The following is a 23,422-nucleotide window of genomic DNA, read 5'->3' on the forward strand; positions in this document are numbered from 1 at the left end:
CTGTGCAGTCCTTGTTTAGTGGACAGGATTAGAGGGGGATGGAGAGGCAGGTGGGGCGCCAGTGGCCGAGGAGCGGGAGGGCATGTGGGGCAGACTTGGATTAACAAGCATTACGTGGCGTCAGACGCTGGGGTCGACGCTCCTTGTTTCACTTAATCCTTATAGTGACCTGATGGCGTAGGTGCACGTTTTATAGAAAAAGAAACTGCAGTTGAGAGAGATTAAGCAATTTTCCCGAGGTCAACAGGGAGGAGGGTAACATAATTTGAATTTAAGTCAGTTTTGTCGAATTTCAAAATCTGTTTCTGAGACGTCTTTGCTCTGCTCCCTCCCTGGCAGCGACTCAGAGCAGAAATTGCGATACGGTGAGATCAGAACTTGGTCGCTGACCCTGCAGCATAAAGAGGTCCTCGGCCGCGGGGATGAGGGTAAGAGCACGAGAGCAGGGAAGCAGAGAACCTGCGAGACCCCTCAGTGCTGGCAGTTTAGGCAGGCTGGAGCTCCTTAAATCTCCCTGCGCGGGCTGGTCCCCGGCTGGACACAGGGGGAACCTGCACATGGGGTTCAGTGGCCCCAGGTTGGGATCAGTGTCCATCTGGAGGAACGTCTGTTGGGCTGGACCCCTCTTCCTGAGCTGCGTCCTCCATCCCCACGCCAGCCCTGGAGAGGCAGCTCTGCCCTCGCCCGGGCGCCCGTTTCTGAGACCCCCGAGTGGCAGCGTCAGTGCTGCCGCTTCCTCTGTTTCACCAGAGGCGACAGGTGGTTTCTGCCCTCTCCCCCGATCTTTACGATGATGGCGTTTCTTGGCGCAGACGTTCCTCATTGCTCCAGACGTGAACATCTGAGCTTACTTGCTTTAAATAAATTATCGAACAGCCCCGTGTGACCCCATATAAATCTGGTAAACAGATAACTAAGCTGACAGCAAGTGCGGTGTGCCTGGGAAATTCTTGGCCTCGGGATGCTGGTAATGGAGGGGATTGACTGGGGTTAGCAGATGGGCGCTGCTCATATTTCCCTAATCACTGACAGGCGCACACACTGCCTGGTGGCTCTCTGTGGAGCTGCTCTGTGCACACGCCCCCGGCCCCCAGGGTGTGGAGGGCCCTGTCCCCTCCCCGCTGCGGAAGGTAGCAGGCTGGGCTTTCTGATGTGGTCCCTTTCCTCTTCATCCTCACGATCAAGGCCTGCGTTCATATTTCCGAAGATTATCTTTAAATGGTAGAAGCATCAGTGCTGTATCACAAAAAGCTAAGAAACAGAACAGGAGAAAACACCCCCTTCACTGTCCTAAAACAATGATTATCAGTTTTTTCTTCAATGATTTTTACATCGTTGTATCTGTTGTTTTGCATCTGCATTTCCCCTTATTGCTACATAATCTTCATCATTACCGTTTTAATGGTTGCATTCTCTGTTGTGATTCTATACCATTAAGTAATTAACTCTGTTGTTGATGAGTATCTTGCTCCCAGCTTTTCACAGTTATTAATAACACCACAAGGTATATCTTTGTGCATGTAGCTATTTCCACAGTTTGAATTAGTTTCTTATGACAGAGTCCCTAGTGGTATTAGTAGGTCAAAGAGTATGAACAGTTTTATGGCTTCTAAAGCATATTGCCAGATTGCTTTCCAGAGGAGTGGAACCAATTTACAGTGCCATCACAAAGTCATTTGTTTCCCAGATGGCCAGCTAGGATTAGGGATGCAGCCTCTCACAGCAGGAGAGGAGCAGGAGGCGTGAGTGTCTGTAAAGCTTGCTGGGTCGTATGCGCACTGACTTAAGCCTCAGTGACACTGCGCAATGTTCTTCTTAGTAGGAATATACTAGATGTCCAATGCCAATGTCAGTCATGCAGTTCAGAGTTTAGTATAGCAGTGTGGTAGACATGGAGTAAAGCAAGTATATATATTTCCTGTTTCCCTGGAATTTGAAATTTTTAAAAAGTTGGCAAAGGTGAATTGGCAAGGGCTTTCAGCCACTGTGACGAGGGTCTGAAGTGCCCCCGGCTTTTCTGGAATACCTAATGGTTTGGAGGTGAAGGTGGAAGTCAAGGAGGTTAGGGGGACAGGCGGGAGGAGGGCATTGGAAGTGCCCGGGCACGTGCTCAGGAGCGAGCCTAACCTGGCAGCAAAGTTAACCTCACCTGCTGACTGCAGTCTTTAGAATGCTGAGTGGAATGCTGTGTTGAGAAGGATTTTGGGTCCCATCTAGGCTTCGTGGGAAAGGAACTGTGATTAATTAGCAGTTTGTTCTAGATCTTTGTCATTGCAGTTTTCTTCAATTCTTTATATTTCCCTTTGGATTGTAAACATTAAATGCCTTTAAGTAGAGACCGGACCTTTTGAAGTTGTTCATTTTTATATCCGTCCCGTAAAGTATCTAGCACATGGTTTTGTATATTATGATGTAAGTGATGGTTTTGTGCTTGCTAATAGAATGATGAATGAATGAGGGAAATTTATACCCCGTCTTCATGGTTCCAGGAGTTGTACTGAAGCCCTGTGGTCAAGTGATGGGTCCCACGTGTAGAACCTGCAGCAGATGCTCTCAGGGGTAAAGGAAGAGGAAATTTGAGCTGAGAAATTTAGGAAAGGTAATGCTGGAAAAGACCTTTGATTTATATATATATGTACACCTCCCAAGTCACCTGTCGGGACCTCCTTGTTCGACAGATGGAGAAGCTGAGCCCTTAAGGATGAATGTCTTCCCCACGGTCCCTCAGAGAGTGGACGGCAGCTGGGAGCTCAGACCTGGACCTTCTGGCTCCTGGCCCAGCGTCCTTTATGCTACGCTGTGTGGGGGGAACTTGGGGTGCTTGTTTTGCTACTTCCATGCCCCCATGCCCTCAACCGATGTATATTTGGAGTGTTCTTTGCTATATGCGCACATTTTTTTCTCCCTTTTGGCTGCATAGAAATGTGTTTGGAGATTGTGACCTTGATGCAACAGTCAGACTGGGGTCCAGAGCAGTAAAAGCCTAGAGATTTGTCTTGAGAGCCAAGAGATAGTGCAGGATCAAAACCCAATTCCCTACCAAATTACAGCTTCATAGTATCTCCGGGTTTGAAAATAAACTTTTCTTCATTTCAAGGGAAGAATATTCAATGTTAGTTGTGGTACATGATTTGAGTGTGTATTTGCCACAGTTGTGATTCTTATAAAACTCTCATTATGGTCCATATGCTCAGAGTAGAGGTTTACGGTCGTCAAGGGAGCATTAACTTTGGAAGCTGACAGCAGAAGCCCTGCATCGGCTGTGCTGCTTCCCCCTGCTTCCTCTCCAGCGCCCCTTGTCCCCCGCAAGAGGACAGCACGTTGGTCATTGGCATTCTGAAGCTCAGGGCTTTACGAGTGAGAAAGCACTTGTGAACGTCAGAGCAGGAGAATCGTCAGCCCACCGCTTCCTTGACGCCCTGTGGTGTCCACCCTGGGACTTGAGCGGTGTGTGGGACCTGGTGCCTGCTCAGCCCTTGGCGGCTCCAGGCCCCTTGGAAGTGATGTCAACCTCGCAAGCTGCCCGTGGTCATAGCTACTGGGTAATCGGGTTTGGAATTGATGGGTATTCACATTTCAAGGGGGCTTTTCCTATGTTTCTGTAACTTTCCAGTCTAAACGTTTGTCCTTGGTGTGACTGGATAGCTCTTTTCTGTGTGGTGCTGGAGTGTTTAAAACCGGCTCTGTGTGTAAACTGCTTTCTTCCTGGGAGAGCACAGGGTAATCTACTTAGGCCCACTTGTGGCCTAGTGGACAGGATGACTTTTCTCCACATCCCCACGAAACTAGCTTCATCCTGCCTTCTGTGTGGGAGCTGCCAATGCGGTTATTATTCAGTGCAAAGCAGCTGGGAGAGACTTATGACCTGCTGATAGCATTTTGCTGTAACATGCCGAGGTTGGCACCTTTAACTTTGTCTGGTCTTGGGGGGGTTAAAGCTGTTTTCAGGATAGGAACTAGAAGCTTATTCTCAAAAATTTAGACAAAAAGGAAAAATTGAAAGACGAGAGAAAATTTATTCAAGTTCCCTCCACCTGAATGCAAACCGTTCATAACATTAAAATTTTTTCTTTCATTCTTTTCTCCTGTATAATTTTTTTGTGGTTCTAATTAGACTGTTTATGAAAGTTTTACCTTTCTCTTTTTCTTTTATTAACATCTATATTTTTCCTCGTTATTATAGAATTTCCTTTACAGAAGTTTAATTTTTCATTGATAGGCCTTTATTGAAATGTCTGCTTGTTCCGTCAGCATTGGGCCAGAGACTCGTCCTTTTCCATCCACGGGACTCTGGCTGTCCCGAGTGTTATTATTTTTAACACAACAAGGGGTTTTCTCTATATGAGACGACAGGGCTTTCTTTCTCTTTTAACTTCTGTGTGTTAAGACATACACACATGTATGCAACCCTGATATATGTTACTAAGGAAAAAAAGACTTAAACGGAGTTTTCTTTATTTGTAGATTGTGGTGTTGAACTCAGATCAGCTTATTTCTAGCCTGTCCTCTTTAGATATATGAACCTCTTAAGACTGAGACCTTTTCAGCTTTTGACCATGCTGGCTTAGTCAGCTGGGGAGAGGACCATGAGCCTCTTTTTAAGCATGGGCGCGGAGGGTGAGTGAGAGCCTAAAGGTCTGTAGGTGATGGGCAGTGGGGCCCGTGGTGGGGTCTAGCTGTCAAAAATGAGAGACAAAAGCCAGCCACAGACTGCATTCTCCCATAATTGTAATGCATTTTTGATCTGTATTGATGTAATATATCCATTGTGGCTCCATGTGATTTACCCGCTGTAGGTTTGTTTGGGGGTAAAAGTGAGTTTAAGTAACTTTGCATGCATCCTAGGATCTACTGAATGTTTTTGGGTTTTATGCAGTACACATATATATTCATCCGCAAACCAAATTTAGGCATGTAAAGCTCTTTGACTTCTAATGAGCATTTTAGATGTGTGCAGTGTCTGAAGCTTGTAGATAATTTAGAAACAAGCAAATAACTTGGGACCATCTTCTGGAAGCAACTCAGATTATGAGTGAAGCTGCCATCCTTCCAAGGGTGCCTTTTGAATTTAAAGCACGGCAGTTTCTTTCCTAGTATCCATTTACCCAGAAATTAAAGTGTAACAATTCCAATAAGTATGTCTTCTGGGCTTTGCTTACTATTAATCTATACTAAGTCTCATAACCTGTATTTGTGGAGTATTTTTTTATGTTTCAGGTGAGCTTTCTGTACATTCTCACTCACGCTTCATAACGGCCCTGGGAAGCGTGGACTGGGAGATGTCTTTATCGCCTGAGGACTTACTGTTGGACGTCTGAGGACAATGTTGCCACCTCAGAAAAGATGCTAACGGTGACGCAGAGTATAGAGTGACCCGGCAGAGAGAGCCCAGGGGATATCAGCACTTAAAGATCGGGCGCGTTTCTGTAGCTGCTGGGAATGTGCTCATCGAGGAGGGTTTTGAAAAGTTGGGTTATTCCCAGGGTGTGCTCGAAGGCGAGGGGCTCTTTCTTCCTGCCCCCTGTTCTGGACTGTCACTTCTTAAAGAACCATCTCCCAGATTTTCAGGAGCACAGTGCTTACTGTTGATTTATCCATTTTAAAGGGGTCCAACCTGGACTTGAATAAAAAGTTGGGTGTCCAGTGAGTGCTGGAGACCAGTGTTGGGCAGTGAAATCATGGTCCCTTTCCTTAGGAGCTGCTTGCTTGGGATGCGTGGTCACTAGGAGGTCACGTCCCTGCTCCCAGAGCCTTGGGTTAGGCAGGGGAAACCGAAGGTCGACAGCAGACCCAGCGCCTGGTCTTTGGTGGTATAACAGGGGAAGGACAAGTTGCCATAGAGCACGGGGGCGTGGCCTCTAACCCGGGTTTGAGGATTCTGGGTGGCGAGTGTGAGAGTGTGTGTGTGTGTGTGTGTGTGTGTGTGTGTGTGTGTGTGTCTGGCAGGTGGTGGTGCTGAAGACTGGCCCTCGCCCGCAGACGTTACGGCTCCACGGGTGCGGGGACTGCTGCAGCACTGGGAATTGTAACGCTTCCCAGATCTCAATGGACAGCAAAATCTGTGAGCCTCCAAGCCTTATAATCATGCGAGGCATATGGATTTTATCTGTGGAGACGTTCTTGGTATTAACGAGCCACCGAAGGACTTTAACCGGGAGAGTGACTTGATTAGACCTATAAATTTGCAAGATCTTGCTGCTGGTTTTGGGGAAGATGGATTGGGGAGGCTAAGCCTGGGGGCAGTGAAGCCAGTTAGGGAGCCCCTGTAGAAAAAGGTGGCCTGATGGAGGGGGTGGCAGTAGAGATGGAAGGAGGTGGGTGGATCCCAGATGGAAGAGCTGGATTCAGCAGAGCTTGTGATGGGGGCGGGTGTGGGGCAGAGGAGGGTGACCAGTTGACTGAGGGGGGTGGGACTGGGGAGAGGAGGGATGATGTTGGGGAAGGAGTGGGTTGTTTCCGTGTTCAGTAGGGATCAGCGGCCCCGCCGGTTTCTCCTTCCAAGAAATAGCTCAGGAAAGTCCATTAGCTGTTTGCTAAGCTCTGACTTCACTTGATAAACTGCCTGTAGTCTGACTTCTCCTCAGGTAGAGTCTCCTTGTATCTTGTTCCACCTCAGTTTGCGCGGGTACATGTTTTTCTTCTAATGATTAACCATCTTGCGTATCTTATTTGCATAAGGGCTCAGTTTCGGGGGCTTCTCCCCACACTTGTGATCAGTGGAAGTCCCGGTGGTTTCTCCCCACACTTGTGATCAGTGGAAGTCCCGGTGGCATGGGGCTTACCAGCGGCTCAGGGGCATCCAGAGATCTGCAGCTCCCTTTTGTCAAGATTGAGCAATAGTTGGGGAAGTATAGATTCATTACTCTTTCATTTAATTGAATTACAAATTTATATTACTTTTATCTGAAAAGTTTTTGGTGACTTTTGAGTCAAATTTCATATAGTAATCTGGAGTTTTTTGAGAAAGAAATAAATCTATGGCACAAAAATTCAGGGACTTCCCTGGTGGCACAGTGGATAAGAATCCACCTGCCAATGCAAGGGACACGGGTTCGAACCCTGGTCCGGGAAGATCCCACATGTCGCGGAGCAACTAAGCCCATGCGCCACAGCTGCTGAGCCTGCGAGCCACAACTACTGAAGCCCATGCACCTAGAGCCCGTGCTCCGCAACAAGAGAAGCCACTGCAATGAGAAGCCCACGCACCGCAACGAAGAGTAGCCCCCGCTCTCCGTGACTAGAGAAAGCCCGCGCGCAGCAACGGAGACCCAACGCAGCCACAGATAAATAAATAAATAAATAAATTTATTAAAACAAAAACAAAAATTCAGTTGTGCTTTATTTTAAGAAAACCCAATACAGAAAAGTCTTAAATGACAAAGCAGACAAATTCTGGGTAGAGATAACTGGTGGTTGATGGTGTTGCTTCGTGGATTCTTGGCTTTGTGACTGGATGTGCTTTAGGGATCTTTTGTAATGTAAGGGTTCTATGTTTACATGGCTTGGATTTCAGGAATAATCTTTTGGAATAAGGAACGGCCTACCTGGCTATTATTTAATCAACTAATATTGTTATGAGAATCTTGGGTAAGCATTATTAAGGATTAAGACCCTTCGCCGCCACGGAATGCTGGATAGTGTCAGACAAGGAGAATCTTTCTTTATGTATGTGATGCCTGACCTTTGCCCTTTACTGTAGTTTTTGTAGAAAGCTGTCCCATCTCTTTCCTTGCACGTAGTGCCTGCAGAAATGCCTAGTGAAATCTAACCCTGTGTGTGACGTTTTGGTCTGTTGACATAAATATGATTCGAAAGTCATACATTATATGTAATGAAATTCACTATAGATTTACCTAGATAAATGAATGAGTTTTGAAGCCAGAAATCATAGAGGGAGATGAGAAATTCACTTGAGTGAGAAAAAGGAACAAAGAGAAATTATCGTAATACAATCTGAAAAAAAGAACCCACGTCTGAAAAATACAAGACCTACACATTAAGTATTTGCAGTGAAGTAATATCTCTCCCCCATCTTTCAAAGGAAGACTGACATGCCAGCAATAAAACATACATTTCCCAAAGCGTCAGGATCTACTGTTGGCAACATATCATTTTGAAACGAATTTGTCTGCTTTATTTCTAAAGAGTAGACTGGTTTTTAAAGAAAAGGGGAACAGAGGGCACCAGAATCCCTAATGCTTTTGTGATGGGCTGGTCATATATGCATGTTCAGAGGCAAATGACCGTGATAAACTACCATACAGGAACCTGCTTCATTTCCATGAAGTCATTTCCCTCCTGCCACCTTGCGTGGCATCAACAGATGAGACGTGCGTGAGACATAAAGCAGTGTACTGCTGGCGCTCACTCTGTCGTCTTGTGAGGGCATCACTACGGAGAGGGGTGCCGGTGGCTATCCAGATGCTTAACTGGCAGCCTTAACTGACTGATGGAGCCAGATCCCTGCTGGCTGACACCTGCTTTTAGAAGTTACTTATAAAGAAAAGATCACTCTAATCAAGACAGCCAGAGAGAATTTTAGATGTCAGATATACTACTCCCAGATTCATCTAGGGCGAGTGGCACTGGAGGAGGGATTAGCTCCTTCTCTAAACACTTGTTTGTGTTGAGTGTGTTTTTCCTGTGTGTAAATCGTACTTTTGAATACATGTTATAAGCAAAACATTTGAAACATACATAGATTCTTGAAGTTTTGAACATTGTAAAGGAGTCTCTAAAACTACCAAAACGACACATTAACAGACGAAAGAAATTGATAGGACCACGTGTAAAGAGCTTGGAAGGCCACACTTCTGTCCTCACAGTAAGAAAACAAGCTCAGGAGACTGAAAGTCAGCAGCTCTTCTTAGGTCCCTCAGAGAACTGACGTCCTGCGGTAAACAGCTGCCCCTAGGAGTGGACAGAGAAGTGGGTACCGAGACTCGCAGTGTCCTCGAGGCAGAGGTCCGGGAGCAGAGCGCCCCAGCCCCCAGCACTGGTAGGGACAGTTCAACCGTGACGGGTGATGGCTGGGCGCTTGGCCGGCACGAGCCAGGAGCCCCGCCGGAGTCTCAGAAAATCCCTCTCCTGCGTCTGGCAGTGGGAAGGGAAGGGTCTCCAGTTTGAAATAGAGCCAGAGCATTCTGTGCTCTCATTTTACCAAAATTAAAACTGTTTTACCAAAGCTCGACAGACTTGGCTTTACCAGAACCTAAGTGATTTGGGGGGACGGGATGTACCCGCTTCCACTCCCCTCTAGGCTTCTGGTCTCGCCTAATCGGGGGGAAAGCTTGTACCTGGGAAAGTCTCAGTCTCTGAGACTAGCACCGCAGGGGGCTTCCCGCGCCCAGCACGCTACTACAGCCTCAGCCTCCTGGATCGAAACGAGGGGTGACAGCTGGAAAAACTGCAAGGCCCAGACCCTGCTTAAGGGGAAGCCAAAGGCAGTGGGGAAGACGAGGCGAGGACCCCTCAGTCTCTGACACGTGCAGCCACGGCCAACAGTAAACCCAGCCTGCTCCAGCCAGAGAAACATAAAACCTAACACTAGAGGCCTGGCTCCCTCAGTTCCTTCTACACGATACATCATGGCTGGCTTTCAGCAAAAAAATTACAAAGCATACCAAAAGGCAGAACACACTTTGAAGAGGCAAGTGAAGCATCAGAATCAGAGTCGGATACGGCAGAGATTTTTGAGGTATCGGACTGGGCATTTAAAGTAGAAATGATTTGGGCTCTAATATGCTAAGGGCTCTAATGGAAAAGGTGGACAAAATGCAAGAACAGGTGGGTGTAAGCAGAGAGATAGAAACTCTGGAAAGAATCAAAAGTTAATGCTAGAAATAAAAAACACCATTACGGAAATGAAGGCTGCCTTTTGGCTTATGGGTAGACTGAGCTGGGCCAAGGAAACAGTCAGTGAGATACATCAGTAGAAATTTCTCAAACTGAAAGGCAAAGGGAAAAAAGAATGAAAAATACCAAAACAGAATACCTGTGAACTGTAGGACAACTATAAAAGATGTAATACATGTGTAATGAGAATACTGAAAGGAAAAGAAAGAGAAAGGAAAAGAAGAAATATTTGAAGTAGTAATGGCTGAAAAATTCCCCCAAATTGATGACAGCCATCAAACCACTAATCTAGGAAGCTCAGAGAACATTATGCAGGCAAATTCCAAAACATCTACACTTAGACCTATTATATTCAAACTGCAGAAAATCAAAGACAAAGAGAACATCTTGAAGAAAGCCAGAGGAAATAAACACCTTACCTATAGAGGGACAAGGATAAAAATTCCATCTGGTTTTTCACAAATCATGCATGCAAGAAAGAAAAGCTCACCCACCTAGAATCAGTGAAATTATCTGTTAAAAGTGAAGGAGGAATAGACTTTCTCAAACAAAAATTGAGGGAATTTGTCACCAGCGGATCTGCCTGGCTAGAAGTGTTAAGAGAAGTTCTTCAGAGCAAAGGAAAATGATGTAGGTCAGAGGCTCTGATGTGCATAAAGAAAGGAAGAGTGTGAGAGGAGGAATAAGTGAAGGGGCCTCTCGGTTCCCGCCCCTGATGCTGTCCTCACGTCCAGCACCCATGTTCCCACCCATGCTGAACAATACAGATGCGAAGAACAGTGCGTTGTTGGTTCAGAAAAGGAAGAGACGCTTTCTCGACCCACAGCTGCAACTGAAACGGACACAGCAAGTTCTCTGGCTCATGGAAGAGAGAAATCTGCTCCAAAGACTCTGGGCAGCACTGCAAATAAGGAATGAAAATATGATGAAAGCCGCCTTCCCCTTGGCTTTATGGCTTTATAGACATTAGTAATGTACCTTATCGTGTCTTATGCCACAGAACACTTTCTTACAGTATCGTCCTGCCAGTTACATTGTGGCAACATTTTGAGACCAATCACTCAGAGCTTCAAAAAATGGAATTGAATATGTTGGGTAGACAGTTGAGCTCTTTAAAAGCCAAAAATTATTGTAGCTTTTTAAACTAGAAATGAAAAGGCCACTGAAGGATCCTATATGTTTTAACTTTTAATAAGGGAAATATTGATTGCTGTCACCCACTTAAGCAGAAAACCCTTTGCGGTCAGTCCTCCCTTTAAAGAGAAAGAATAAAGGGTTCTTGAGAACAAAAAGTGAGAAAATCGCTGTGGATTATCCCCAGCTGTGACTGGCGCATTTCTTGCTATGACCTCATCAGGAGCCACTGTTAAGAAATTTCAAGTACCTGTGTGAGTCCCTGTCTGGGTCTAGGTTTTTGGTCCTTTAACCCGGGAAGCTGATTGTTGGTGACCTGAGCGACTTGGAACCGCAGTTAGCTTCTTTCCTCTTTGGCTCTTTGTCTATGTTGTATGTTATTTTTTCCTCCTCTACTATTTTTTTCTTATTCTTCCTTAAAAATTTTCCTTTTTTCTTCATTCTTTTACTTTTTAATTAACGAGTCCACAGAGCCCCTCCAGCCCGCAGAGACTACTCCTCAAAGTCCAGAGCATGAGGCCTTGAATCACACCAATATCCTGAAACGGTGCGAGGTGATTGAGACCCAGGAGACGCTCTTCCTGGTCATGGGGTACATCAGTGGAGGAGAGATGTTCGGCTCCGTGCTGGACCACGGCCGCCTGGAAGAGAAAGAGGCCGCGGCCGATTCCTCCAGGTGGTGCCCGCTGGGCAGGACTGGTGTGCAGCCACCGGGGGGCGTTGTCCACGGGCCCTAAAGCCACAGAACCTGCTTTAGGACGTTGACCTGCACACGGGAGATGGCAGACTGGCTTCAGCAGTGCGTTCACTGTCATCAGCGAACTGAATACCTTCTTTTCTCTTTCATTCCAGGTATATTCTTTATTACAGCACACAAACAAACATCCGTTTTCTGTTTTTCTCTTCATTCTCTGTTAATTTTACAGTATTTCTAATCAGTGATGACAAAGACTGTTTTCCCAATAGGATCAGAGACCCAAGACTTATGTTATTGGGAAGGACCTTAGAGACTCCCGTTGTTTACAGACTCACAGAAGTTACATTCCTGGCCCAAAGCCACAGCTAGTTGGTGAGAGAATTGGGATTCAGTCCTGAGGCCAGCTGAATGCCTTCCGTGGCACCCCCCTTGTTATGCCTGGAGCTCCTCCACAGACAGTTATCAGGGCCCCTCAGTGGTCACCCGGTCCCTGCCTTTTAAGGGAAGGGATTCAGGGGGCTGCGTGAGCAGGTATTGAGCAGAATATACGACTTTTTTTTCTTTGTGTTCATAGAGAGTGAAAACCTGCTTGATGAATTCCTGACCCTGAACCCCAGTGAGAGGCATGTTAGAGGGAATCATGAGGGACCCATGGATACACGGGTCCCCGAGGAGGGACGGGAACCCCCCGACTACTGGAGGACCCGGCAGACTGAGTCAGTGCTGTGCCTGGGCTACACGTGGGACTCGGTCCAGGACGCTCTGATGGGCTTGAGCGTAGTGAAGTGATGACCACCTGTCCGCTCCTGGGCTACAGGACACCTCAGCTGGAGGGCTGCCCCGTCCCCATGACGCCCCGCCCTCAGCCGACCCCCCCACAGCTGCAGTCCATCCCCGGCCTGTGAGCTTGTGCCCTAAACTCGGGCTCCACAGCCTCCCGGGCTCAGGGCTGTGGCCTCTGGTTGGTGACACTGTGTCTCTCGAGTGGACAGTTCGGTCGTGGCAGAGATGAGACAACCAGCCACGGTGGGCAGCACTTTGCAGAGTCCCTTGTGAATTACCTTGTCTGCAGTCCCCTGAGTCCTTCTGTGCACAAGCAGGGCGGGGTCCCGAGCACAAATTCCACCTGAAAACCTGAAAGAAAAATGGAGCTGTCCAGAGTGCTGGAATCGCTGAGCATGATGGAGCCCTGTTCAGCTCAGGGGACAGTGCCCTGCAGGCCTGGGGCGCACTAGCGCCCCAGGAGTCACAGCGCTAGGAGGAGCCCGATCCAGACCTCACAGGAGGGCGGCGGCTCAGGGCAGCCTCCCCACTTCTCTCCACTCCTTACGAGCTGGAGAGCAGACGCGGGGTGATGCCTTCGGCCGGAGCTGTCTATTCAAAAGTCACTTGTTAAATTGGAAGCGCCCCTTTCCCCTGGACAATCCTTTTCTAGTTTGTACAAATTAATTTATCCAAGTCGTTAATATTTTGACTCCTGAGGGAATATTAGGAGCTGGGTATGTAAATATGGATAATAAATATTTGATAAACAAATGTATTTATTGGGCAGCTACTATGTGCTTGGATGGTGCTAGAGCTAGAAAGCTGATAAAATATACTGCTTGTCCTCCAGGAGCAGTAATTAGTTGGAGATTCATTCACAAGTATTTATTACGTGCCCAGCACCCAGCAAGTAATAAAGAAGCGTCTCTTTACTTTTAGTTGGTGAATGGTGCAGATAAGTGTAGAGGCTGGACCCTGAACCCAGCCTGGGGATTTGGGAGGTTGCTGGGAGTGGAGGGAAGGTGAGGCTTCCTAAAGGAAGTGAGGATTGGGTGGGTGGGTGGGTGGAAGTGAGCTGGCTGAGGAAGGACGGGATAGCAGGGACCTTCAGAGACCTGGCCCTGACAGAGCAGAATGTACATGTCAGGAGTGCATTTAGCAGTGAGCTGTGTGCATGGTGAAAACAGTACACCGTTCACCTGGAAAGGTAGGGTGGACGAGGTAAGTTCTGGGCTGCTGGGGTCCAGCAGAGGCACTCAGCACGCTCCACCTGCCTTCCTGGGTTGCCCGGAACATAGACATTAACTGAGAAGATTTCGGATGCACAAACTCAGTGCTTTCCATAGATGTTCTGTAGGACACAAGGTGCTTGGATATTAATAAATGCCACGTGGTAAATAGGTCCTAAGGTCCAATTGGTTCAGAAAAGGCAAGAGATTAGAGTCCACTCTGTGTCCCTTTGTCTGTGCATGTCCCAGCAAACATTTATTTACCAAACAGTGCTTTTCTGTCTCCATGTCAATTGCCTTTCTCCCCTTTGACACCCCAAACCACTACCCCTGACATCCTCTTTTGTCTTTAGCTGAAGATGGCATTTAAGCTGAGCGCTTCAGCCATTTTGGTGAGTTACTCAGGTTTCCTGGATCTCTCCCATGTTACATGTTCTTAAACTTTTTATCTTTTCCTGTTAATCTGTTTCATGTCAATTTAATTCTTAGACCATACAGAAGAACCTAGAAGGGTAGAGGAAATTTCTTCCTTCCCAACACAGGTATAGTTCAGGTACTGCTATGGAATTAGGATATAATAGTGACCAAAACAAACAAAAGGGTTTACAGTCTGGTGGGTCAGACAAATGTCCATCAAATAATCATGTAAGTAGATATAAATTTAATTGGAAAATGATCTGGTAAAACAATTCATGTTTTAAGGCACGACAAGAAAAATTTAAAGTTTTTTTTCTCTGCCCGTCGTTTGGGCCTCCTCCCTCCCCTCTGGTGCGTCTCACGCGTCTGCGGTGTGCATCAGCCAGACCCCCACCCCAGTGGCAGAAATGCCTGCTCAGCCATAAAGATAACTTCTCTTCTCCGGGTGCCAGCCATGTAACTCCTCAGAAGATAACACTCGTTTCTCAGTCCTGTGTGGGGTCACGATGACCCATGCCTTGTACTTGGACGTCTCTTTGGTGAACTTTATGTACAGTGCAAGGTGTCATTTCCCTTAAAGACAGCAATTGGTATAGAACAGGCTGGGTCAGTTGACCTGGGGATATACTGGGCTGAACCTAAGGGAGGTTCTTAGCTTAAGTACTTACTTATGACCTTATTACTGTCATTAGTTGTATTACTCGTATTCTGCCTATTTTGCGAGATTATTGGCTTTGCATTGTCCAATGTGTGACTTAGTCTCCCATAAAAATAAGGATGACTAGGTGACTTGAAACGATTGACTAAATACGTAGTTCTATAGGATCAATGATTGTAGTACTAGTTAAATCAATCCAGAGGTGACTTAATGTATAGGTTAGGATGTGCTTGGATTAAACGCAAATACTATACCATTTTATATGAGGGCCTTGAACATCTGGAGTTTGATATTCGTGGGGGCCCTGGAACCAGTCCCCAGCACATACTGAGGGACAACTTTATTTACTATGGAGGTACCGATGAGATACTCATAAAGATAGAATAGGGCATATAATTAATTGTCATAAGATGTAAAAACTCTAGAAGTTTTTCCTCCTATCTGTAAGATTTTCCCTCTCAAGAAAGGGTTTTTTTTCCCCCCTTTAACTTCTATTATTTTAAAGATCCACTGGGTCATTTAAACTGATACAGTTCTGATGGACAGAATGATGTTGCATACAACCTGTCTTTCATGCCATCTTGCAATTGCCCTGCTTTGCCCAAGAGAGATACCAAGGTTTGGCCTTATGAAGATGGGGCTGTTTTTCCATTATGATTTAAGAGTTGCTCCAAAGACCTGCTCCTGCTTTCCTTATACTCCAAATTATACAAGTAGCAAGTTACACTTCTCAGTCATATACTTTTAAGTATGAGTTTCTGCTATGATATGAATACTTAGGGTGGAAAGCAGCTGTCATCCAGAATCGTACCCGGGTTTCGGGTTTACTGCCAGCTGCCTGGGAGGACAGAGCAGAATGACCAGTTTGGTGAAGGGCTCATTACTGCTGGGCCTTAGGGAAGAGCTGGTAGGAAGCTGGCCTCACCGAGGACTTTGCCCGGCTGCCCCTTGTTCTGCAGTGACAGCAGCTCCTGCTGTACAGTCCTGTAAATGTATTCATAAAAGAGCGAGGATAACGCATATACACTTTGCCTGCTTGAAACTGATTGACAATTCAACTCTGGGATTTATTCTCTCTACCAATTAATTTATAATCTGTTCCACCTTTCTGTTCCCTTACCTGCCAGTCACTGCTCTTTTCAGGGATAATTGCAAGGAGGAAGAGACTATGATTTTCTATCAGTGTGTTTGTCACAATTTCATTCTGCTATTATGTGAAAATGTGGATCCTCCCACCTCTCAACCATCATTTCTTCCCCTTCTCAGTTCTTGTTCTGTTTCTTGTAAGTTTTTTGAACATGTCGGTGAAGGAACATTTGAATCATTTTGGTGAAATGAATTTCCTTCTGCCAACGTCTGAAGAGCACACATTCCGGGTCCCAAAGCATAGATACATGAACAACTCTGTGCACACAGTGTTGGAGAAAATGTAGCTGTTTACCCTAACACTTCAATGAAGTGAACGACAGAGTCCAGCCTTCCCTCTGCCTTTCCGGGCTTGGCTGGCGGCCCCTGGGATGCTGTCCCATTTCTGGGAAGATGTGCACTGAGGTTACGGGTTCAGTGGAAGGAATGTCAACTGGCTGTCCACCGAGAACACATCCCGTGTTCCCTTGTCACTTCCCCGCCTCCTTAGATTGTCATGTTGAGAGACATGCCGTCTTGCTGCAGGAAGGCGTTTGTTAGCAGCACTGCACACATCTGCATCCTTGTACGTCGATGTAGCTCACCGACGCGGAGCTCGAGAAGTTTGAGCATTTATCAGAAATGGCTTTCACCCTTCTTAGTGCTCCTTTTTAGTTTGGTTATTCCTTTTAGGTTAATAAAGAATGTTTCTATGTTGCTTGGCTACTTCAGAGACACATTAGCATATCAGGTCCTTCTGGACATCTCATCCCCTCGTAAACTGGCAGCTCTGGTGCATGTTTTGAATTTTTCCCCCTCTGTCAAAGGGGAGAGGAATTGCTGACATATACTGTGTGCCAGAGCACTTGAAGCAACTCTGTTTCCAGCTTTTGTATCACAGCTAAGGAAATTGCCAGAGTCATGCATTGTTAAGTTTGCTCCCCGATGCTAAGTGCACCTGATGGGGCTGCTGCGTGCTGCCCCCTCTGCCATCCAGCGGCAGGCGGGGACTCGCGAGACCCCAGCCGCTCTGCCTGCCTCCCCGGACGGGGGCGTTCAGCTGTGTCCTCCCTGCAAGCTTCAGGCGCATAAGCATCACTCAGCTGCTGAAGAGCCGGGGCCACAGGCGTTTCTGTTTGTTTATCCTAGGGCACGTGACCTACAGCTCAAGCAACAGGTTCTAAAAAACTAGCGTCAGAACTATTTTGCATACGTTTTCAGGTTACCTATGGAAAAAAAATGTCCACTTGTTTAGGAAGGTGCCTATCACGATTTATGCTTTGTGATAAAATATTTCCAAAATTCCAAAATATTTTCCTTATTAAGCACCATGAGAAAGATGAAAGGCAGATGACCAAATATTTCTAATACGTGCAGTATATGTGATGGATGAATTAGTTATAAAACAGTCATCGCTCTAGTAGTAAAATGTCAAGAATTGCCAGTTTAAAAAAAGAAGTCCAAAGTTTAATAAATATATGAAGACATTATAAACATCACTAGTAATCAGTGAAATGAATATAAAAGCATACATTTTAAAGCATCAGATTGGCAGAGATGAAAAAACAATACTCAGTGTCAGGGAGGAACTGGAAGTGTGACTTCTTTCTTATCATAGGTATGCTTTTTTAAGTATTATGACAACTTAGAAGATGCATATGCTTTTTTGACATGATGGTTACCTTCGTTCAGGATTGCTAAGTACGGCATTATTTATGTCACGTGATCATCAGTGGGGAGCTTACTGGGCCTGGTCCCTCTGAGCTCTAACTCACTGCATCCAGGGCTTCCACTTAGCCCCAGAGGAAGCCCAAGTTGCTGTGCTGGTGACTGAAACGATGTTTATTCTGGACAGAACGATCACAGATTCTAGAGCAGGGGCTCTGACATATTGTCAGAAGGAATGCTTTTCATTTCCTTCCATCAAATCATGAACATCTGCACAGGGCTGTCCTGGCCAACCAACTCATAAACAAGTTGATAGAAGGTAACTCTTTCGCAATTTGAAGTAGACCCGCTGGTACAATATGTTTAAGTTGCTGTTGGATGCCAATTTCCAAAGTCAGTCATGTACTCTACCTTATTCAATTTCTCCCAACATTAGAGTGATGTTCCAAAATTATGAACGTCTAGAATGAACTCACCTGTGTCTCTAAATTGACTATAATTGCTGTCCTGCCATGGTTGAGGTGCTTGTGAGCTGTTTTTAGTCATAACGTTTGTGATACCAAATACATTTTTTTCTTCCAAATTTCTGGACACCAGCTGGGTGTCCTACAATTAAGTTAAATTCTGTACTGACAACCCGGCGTTAGCTCAAACCCTGCAGGTGAAGGGCTCAGTCCCACCAGACTTCCCCTCCTTCAGATGCTTGTCGCTATCTGGGTCTCCACCTGTACCTTTCACCAACCAGCTGTAAATCTTTGGTTTCCATAACCCCCTCCTCAGGTTCAACGATTTGCTAGGTTGGCTCACAGAACTCAGAAAGTGCTTTACTCAGTATTACGGGTTTATGATGAAAGATATAACTCAGGAACAGCCAAATGGAAGAGCTGCATAGGATAATGTGTGGAAAGGGGGCAGGGTGGGAGAGCGGGACCTCTCCACCCTCCCAGCACTGCAATGTGCTCACCACCCGTATGCACTCCGAACCCCATGATTTAGAGATTATTATGGAGGTTTTATCATGCAGGCATGATTACAAGTACAGGAATATTGTGGATTAGAAAAAAAATCAGAAGCGTGGCATCAAAGAAATTTCATGTTCATTAACAGACCTCTTTGGATTATGCCTCCAGGCTCCCCCAGAGATATCTTCATTCATTAACTCTGATGGGGTCGTTAGATTTGAATAGTAAGAACATGTGAGCATGTGAACATATGTACGTTGTAACTTCTAAAAGGCTGTACAGATGTTAGCATTATTAGGTCAGTACTGTTCGCTGATCATCTTATTAAAGACTGTCGAATATTTTTGGGACCATCATTTCTTATGAACTCTGAAGTTTTCAGGTATCTACCTCAGTCAGCCATCTTTGGATAAAAGATTTAATTTTCTCTCGTATTGTTTAGTTGAATTAATCGTGGTGGTCTGCATTTTAATGTCTCCTCTTTCAAAGTGTGTTTATTAGACAGATGAGTTGTAGTCTTAAAGTGCTTTGTACGTAGATACTCAGAATGAGAGATTAACTGGAGCCCATGTTTCACATCTTCTGGGGGCATTTAAATGTCTCTGCTTTCACCATGTCCAGCCTGCCCTGCTGTACCTGTTTTACTCCTTAGGATTCACTGATCACAGAAAAGGGCTCAAAAAATAGTGCTGTCCTGGTGGCTGGGATTTCCTCTTATCTGACCCTGAAGGTTAACTTGACGGACGGTCATCTCTATGTTACTTTGGCATCTTAGGACCAGGAGTGGAAGGTCAGATACAAGGACGTATGTAAGGGAGAGCTGGGGGTTAGCTGCCCCACCCCCACGTTGGGTGTTACTGGGTCACAGTAGGGTTGGGTCTAAAGGAAGTGTGAGATCAATATGGACAGAAATGGACCACAAAACAAGGTGTGGGGACTATTACCTGTGGTCCAGGCGGATATCAGGTAACATTGGCTGCTTCTCAGGGCGGGTTCTACCCCTGTTCCTGGTCTTAAAGGGGGCGTTACTCTGAACCCATTGTCCACTGTTACCAGTGTAATCTGTGGTCTCAGAACTTGTGTGAGGACGTGTGTGTGGTTCAGTGAAAATCATGTAGAATTGCTTCAGACCTTACGTGCCAGCTGTTTGGCAAATAACTTTAAATACATTATTTCATTTAGTTTTCACAGAAACTGTGAAATGGGTATTCTTCACCCCCATTTTTCAGACAAGAAACTAAAGTCCTGAGAGGTAACATGATTTATCAGGCTCCAGGTTAGGTTTGCAAAGTACTGGAGCCAGGAATCAAACCCAGGACTGCGTTACTCTGGTGACCGATGGACCCTGGGCACCTACTGTGTGGAGAGCCCTGGGCGGACACCAGAAAGGCACAGAAAACTAAGCTGCCTCCACCTCAAGAAAGGTGACACATTGTCCTCATCGGAATGCTAAGGAGGTTCCAAAGTGACTCAATTAAAAGCACTGCATAAATGCATGACATTATACCAGGTTGGCAGTGGTTTCCTGCCAATATATGAAGTGCTAAGAATCAATGGGAAGAAGTATATGGTTATAAAACAGAAATGAGCAGAGCATAGAAAGGCTAATTGAAAGCGTGGAATGTTCGAAAACCTGCAGATTTATTTATGTGAAGTTTGGAAGATGCTACTCTAGCAGTTTCTGGCTGGTTTTGATGATTGATGGTGTACCTAAAGTAGCTGAGCTACTCAGATTAACTCAACAGTGCTTTATCTAAAAGCATGCTCTCTCAGAGAACCTTACTTTCGTGCACCTGAAGGGCACGCACCTGTGTTACATTGGGTATAAGATGCTTTAGGGTCAGAGAGGAAATGCAAACAAAGGCAGTCTTACGTGGTTTCAACACCATTTATCAGTGTTCTGCCTGTGAGAGCGTGCCTGAGCTCAGAGTGATAAAGTGTGAAGGGCAAGGGGGTGTCAGTGCTCACAGGGGAAGATGGTTCCAACTAGGACAAGGGATTACAGCCACAGTGGTTCAGTAGTAAGGAATATAGGAGAGCAGATATTAGATTTGCTTTTATTCAGCAAAGTGAATAATTCTGAGTTGACTCAGTTCTCAGGTTTATAGGCCAAATCAAGAATGCTATACTAACACTGAGTTTCTGATATGATTTTTAAAATTTAATCCAAAATACCTGGGGCTTTTTTGTTGTTGCTTTTTGTTTTTTTTTTGGTATTAGTAACTTGTAAAATGTACCATTCTACTTTTTTAATTGTCTAGGCATTTTCTTTCACCAAGTACTTTTTTGTTCTGTTTTGATGGAATTCTGTCAGTGAAATTAAAGAAAACTAAACCATGTGCTTGGGAAGAGTCAATATTTAAGTGATGTGCTATGTATTTTGATTTTACTTGAAACAGGTGGGAAGGGAGAAGAAAGAAATTTGTGCGTAGAACTCACCCATTGTGTGCCAGGCACCCTCTTAGATGCCATGTGTATACATACTGATATATTTATATGTCTATATAATGTTATCTCACTTTGTCTGCATAGCGTTTATAACCATTTTGCATATGACAACATTGTGGTTTCAAGAGATTAAATGACTTGCTAGTTAAGACAGGTTTAGAGTTTGAACCCAGGACTTTTTCTTTCAAAGCCCTTGTTTTTGTTGGTGTTTGCTGCTGTCTCCGTTTTGAAAAGACTGAATTGCAGTTATCAGAAGATTATAGAACACAAAGTGGGGAAGTTGTAGTGTTGCTTTCGATCTACTTGTTTTGAGCAACACGATCATATTAAGTAGATGTTTTCAAGAGGGTCCTAGAGTGAGTCTAGAAAATGTGTGAGGAGAGTTCTGCCTTGCTAGGTTTTGAGCCTTTTTTCAAGGATATAATCATCTAGAGCGGAGGAGGGTGCCTTTCTGAATCGCTGGTGTCTGCTTATAATTGCTTTTTAGAAATTTTTATTGGCACCTGTTACTTGTGAAACCGTGCTGTTTGGCGGCCGTTTTGCTTCACTTGTCTGACTGGCCGCTTGGCATTTTGAGCCATGCCCAGCGAGCTATCAGACCAGCAGCACACCACCTAAGTGTCTGTTGTGACTTTGGACTCTGCCTTCGCTCATCTGGTCTGTGCACCGTCTGCTGTGTCATCCCTGATCCTTTCTGGCTCTCTAGACTTAACGCATCCATTACTGACTGTACACTCGGGGCCTCACCTCTCCCGTAGATGCGTCCCCCATCATTCTCTGCGTTGGCTCCTCCTCCTCCCGCACCTCTGTGGGACTCTCTGGCTGTCCTCTAGTTAATCATACGCTCCTTTATAAATGTATTTCTCTGTGTCACTGTGAATACTGCGGAGCTCTAGCTTCATATATTTTAAACTCTTTGATGTCATGGATGGTGATTTGAACAGTATTTTACACAAAGTAGGACTTAAAAAAAAATCTCCTTACAAAGTATTTCATGTGACTTCGTTTTAGTAAACTCTTTGGCAATACAGGCGTAAGATAGTTTGATCACGCACGGTGTCACAAAGAGTGCAGGGAGCCTGACACTTACACGTCGTCGGTGGGCCTCCTAACCGTGCACTCCCGCTGGGGACGGCCATTTGGCCCTATCTGTTCAAGTTTAAGATGCATAAACCATTTGACCTTGCAATTCAGCTTTTAGGAGTTTATCCTAAAAATGCTTTTATGTATATGCAAACATGTGAACAAGGGTGTTGTTTATAGATTTATTCATTTTAGCAAGATATTGGAAAAATTTGAATGTTCAATAGGGAAGTGGCTAAATACATTGTGGGGCTTTCATATGATGGAATACTCTGCACCATGCAAAAGAATGAAGTAGATCTACATGTGCTACTGGACTTCTATGGAGTATCTTCTGTATAAATTAAATGACAAAAATAAGGTGCAGAACAGATGCTAACATTTGCGTAAAAATTAAGTCTGTGGGGTTGGGGGGTATATGTGCGTGTATAGATGCATACAGTTGTATAGCATGGAAACTTGCTTTTAGGGCAGTCCAGGAGGCAGTAGAAGTTTGTTCTTCACTGCTTACCCTTTCATAACATTTGAATGTTATTATTATGTATGATTTTTCTATGAAAAATATTAGATTAATTTTTTAAAAGTCTGGTAGTACAGACTTAAAATTCCCAAGTCTATTGACTTAACAGTAGATGAGATAATATGTGTATAGAGCTTAGCATAGTTCCAGATATAATAATGGGTTTTCAGTAAATTAGCATGAGTGGTGGCCATGGCAGAGATGGTGGTGGAGTAGTATGAGGGTGTCAGAACTTTATGCTGAAGAACCCCTTGTGACAGACAACAGCTAATGTTCCATCCCGCCATCTCTGCCTCACCTGGGCATTTGAGTTGTCTTAAAGAGGTGGTCTGAAGTGTGACATAGTGTATAGTTCTGGTGCTTTGGTTTAAAAGATAAAGTTAAAAAATAATGTTTTTCTTTGTGTTCTGTATTTCCATGTTTGTTTTTTAACATAAAATAATTGTGTATCTCTTAATATCAGAGAAAAAAATTAAAAACTAATGTATCTCCTCAGGGAAGAAGCAATTATTCAGGCAAACTGTGCAGCCTTGACAGGTGAGCCGTGCCATCTTGGGGTGAGGAGCCTTGTCCCCTGCCGTCCGGCTCCGGCTGTGTGCAGTCCCTGTTTCCGGAAGAGGCTTTCTCTCTGTAAATTAAGGTCGGGATCTGATGTTTCCTTCTGATGATTTCCGTCATGATTAGTGATTTCTGTGAAGTCCTTGGAACGGAAGGCTGCTGCTTCTCAGTCACGTGCCATCTGTTGCCTCCCGACCTGCGGGAGGATCAGTCCCCAGCACGTGTGACTGTCAGGTGTGGTTGTCAGGAATTCCTGCTTCCAATTCAGCGTCCTCATCTCGGGTCTTTATTGCTGTCAGTGAC

At 45.2% G+C, this 23,422-nt stretch overlaps 1 protein-coding gene across 6 annotated transcripts in view; it reads left to right on the forward strand.

Annotated features, from left to right (window-relative positions):
* Window positions 1-23,422, forward strand: part of FARS2 (phenylalanyl-tRNA synthetase 2, mitochondrial) — a 391,286-nt gene that overhangs the window by 21,384 nt on the left and 346,480 nt on the right. For 2 of the 6 annotated variants that reach the window (XM_082413325.1, XM_082413330.1), the window contains exon 2: window positions 340-428. The exons of 3 other annotated variants lie outside the window; for them this stretch is intronic. In XM_082413325.1, the coding sequence (XP_082269451.1) occupies window positions 340-428 (89 nt within the window). Of the gene's footprint in view, window positions 1-339; window positions 429-2,489; window positions 2,600-23,422 lie in introns of those variants that run through there. One more of the 6 variants, XM_082413327.1, reaches the window with a different exon arrangement.

The sequence above is a fragment of the Balaenoptera physalus genome, assembly GCF_965194825.1.
Source record: "Balaenoptera physalus genome assembly, chromosome: 11".
Lineage (NCBI taxonomy): Eukaryota > Metazoa > Chordata > Mammalia > Artiodactyla > Balaenopteridae > Balaenoptera > Balaenoptera physalus.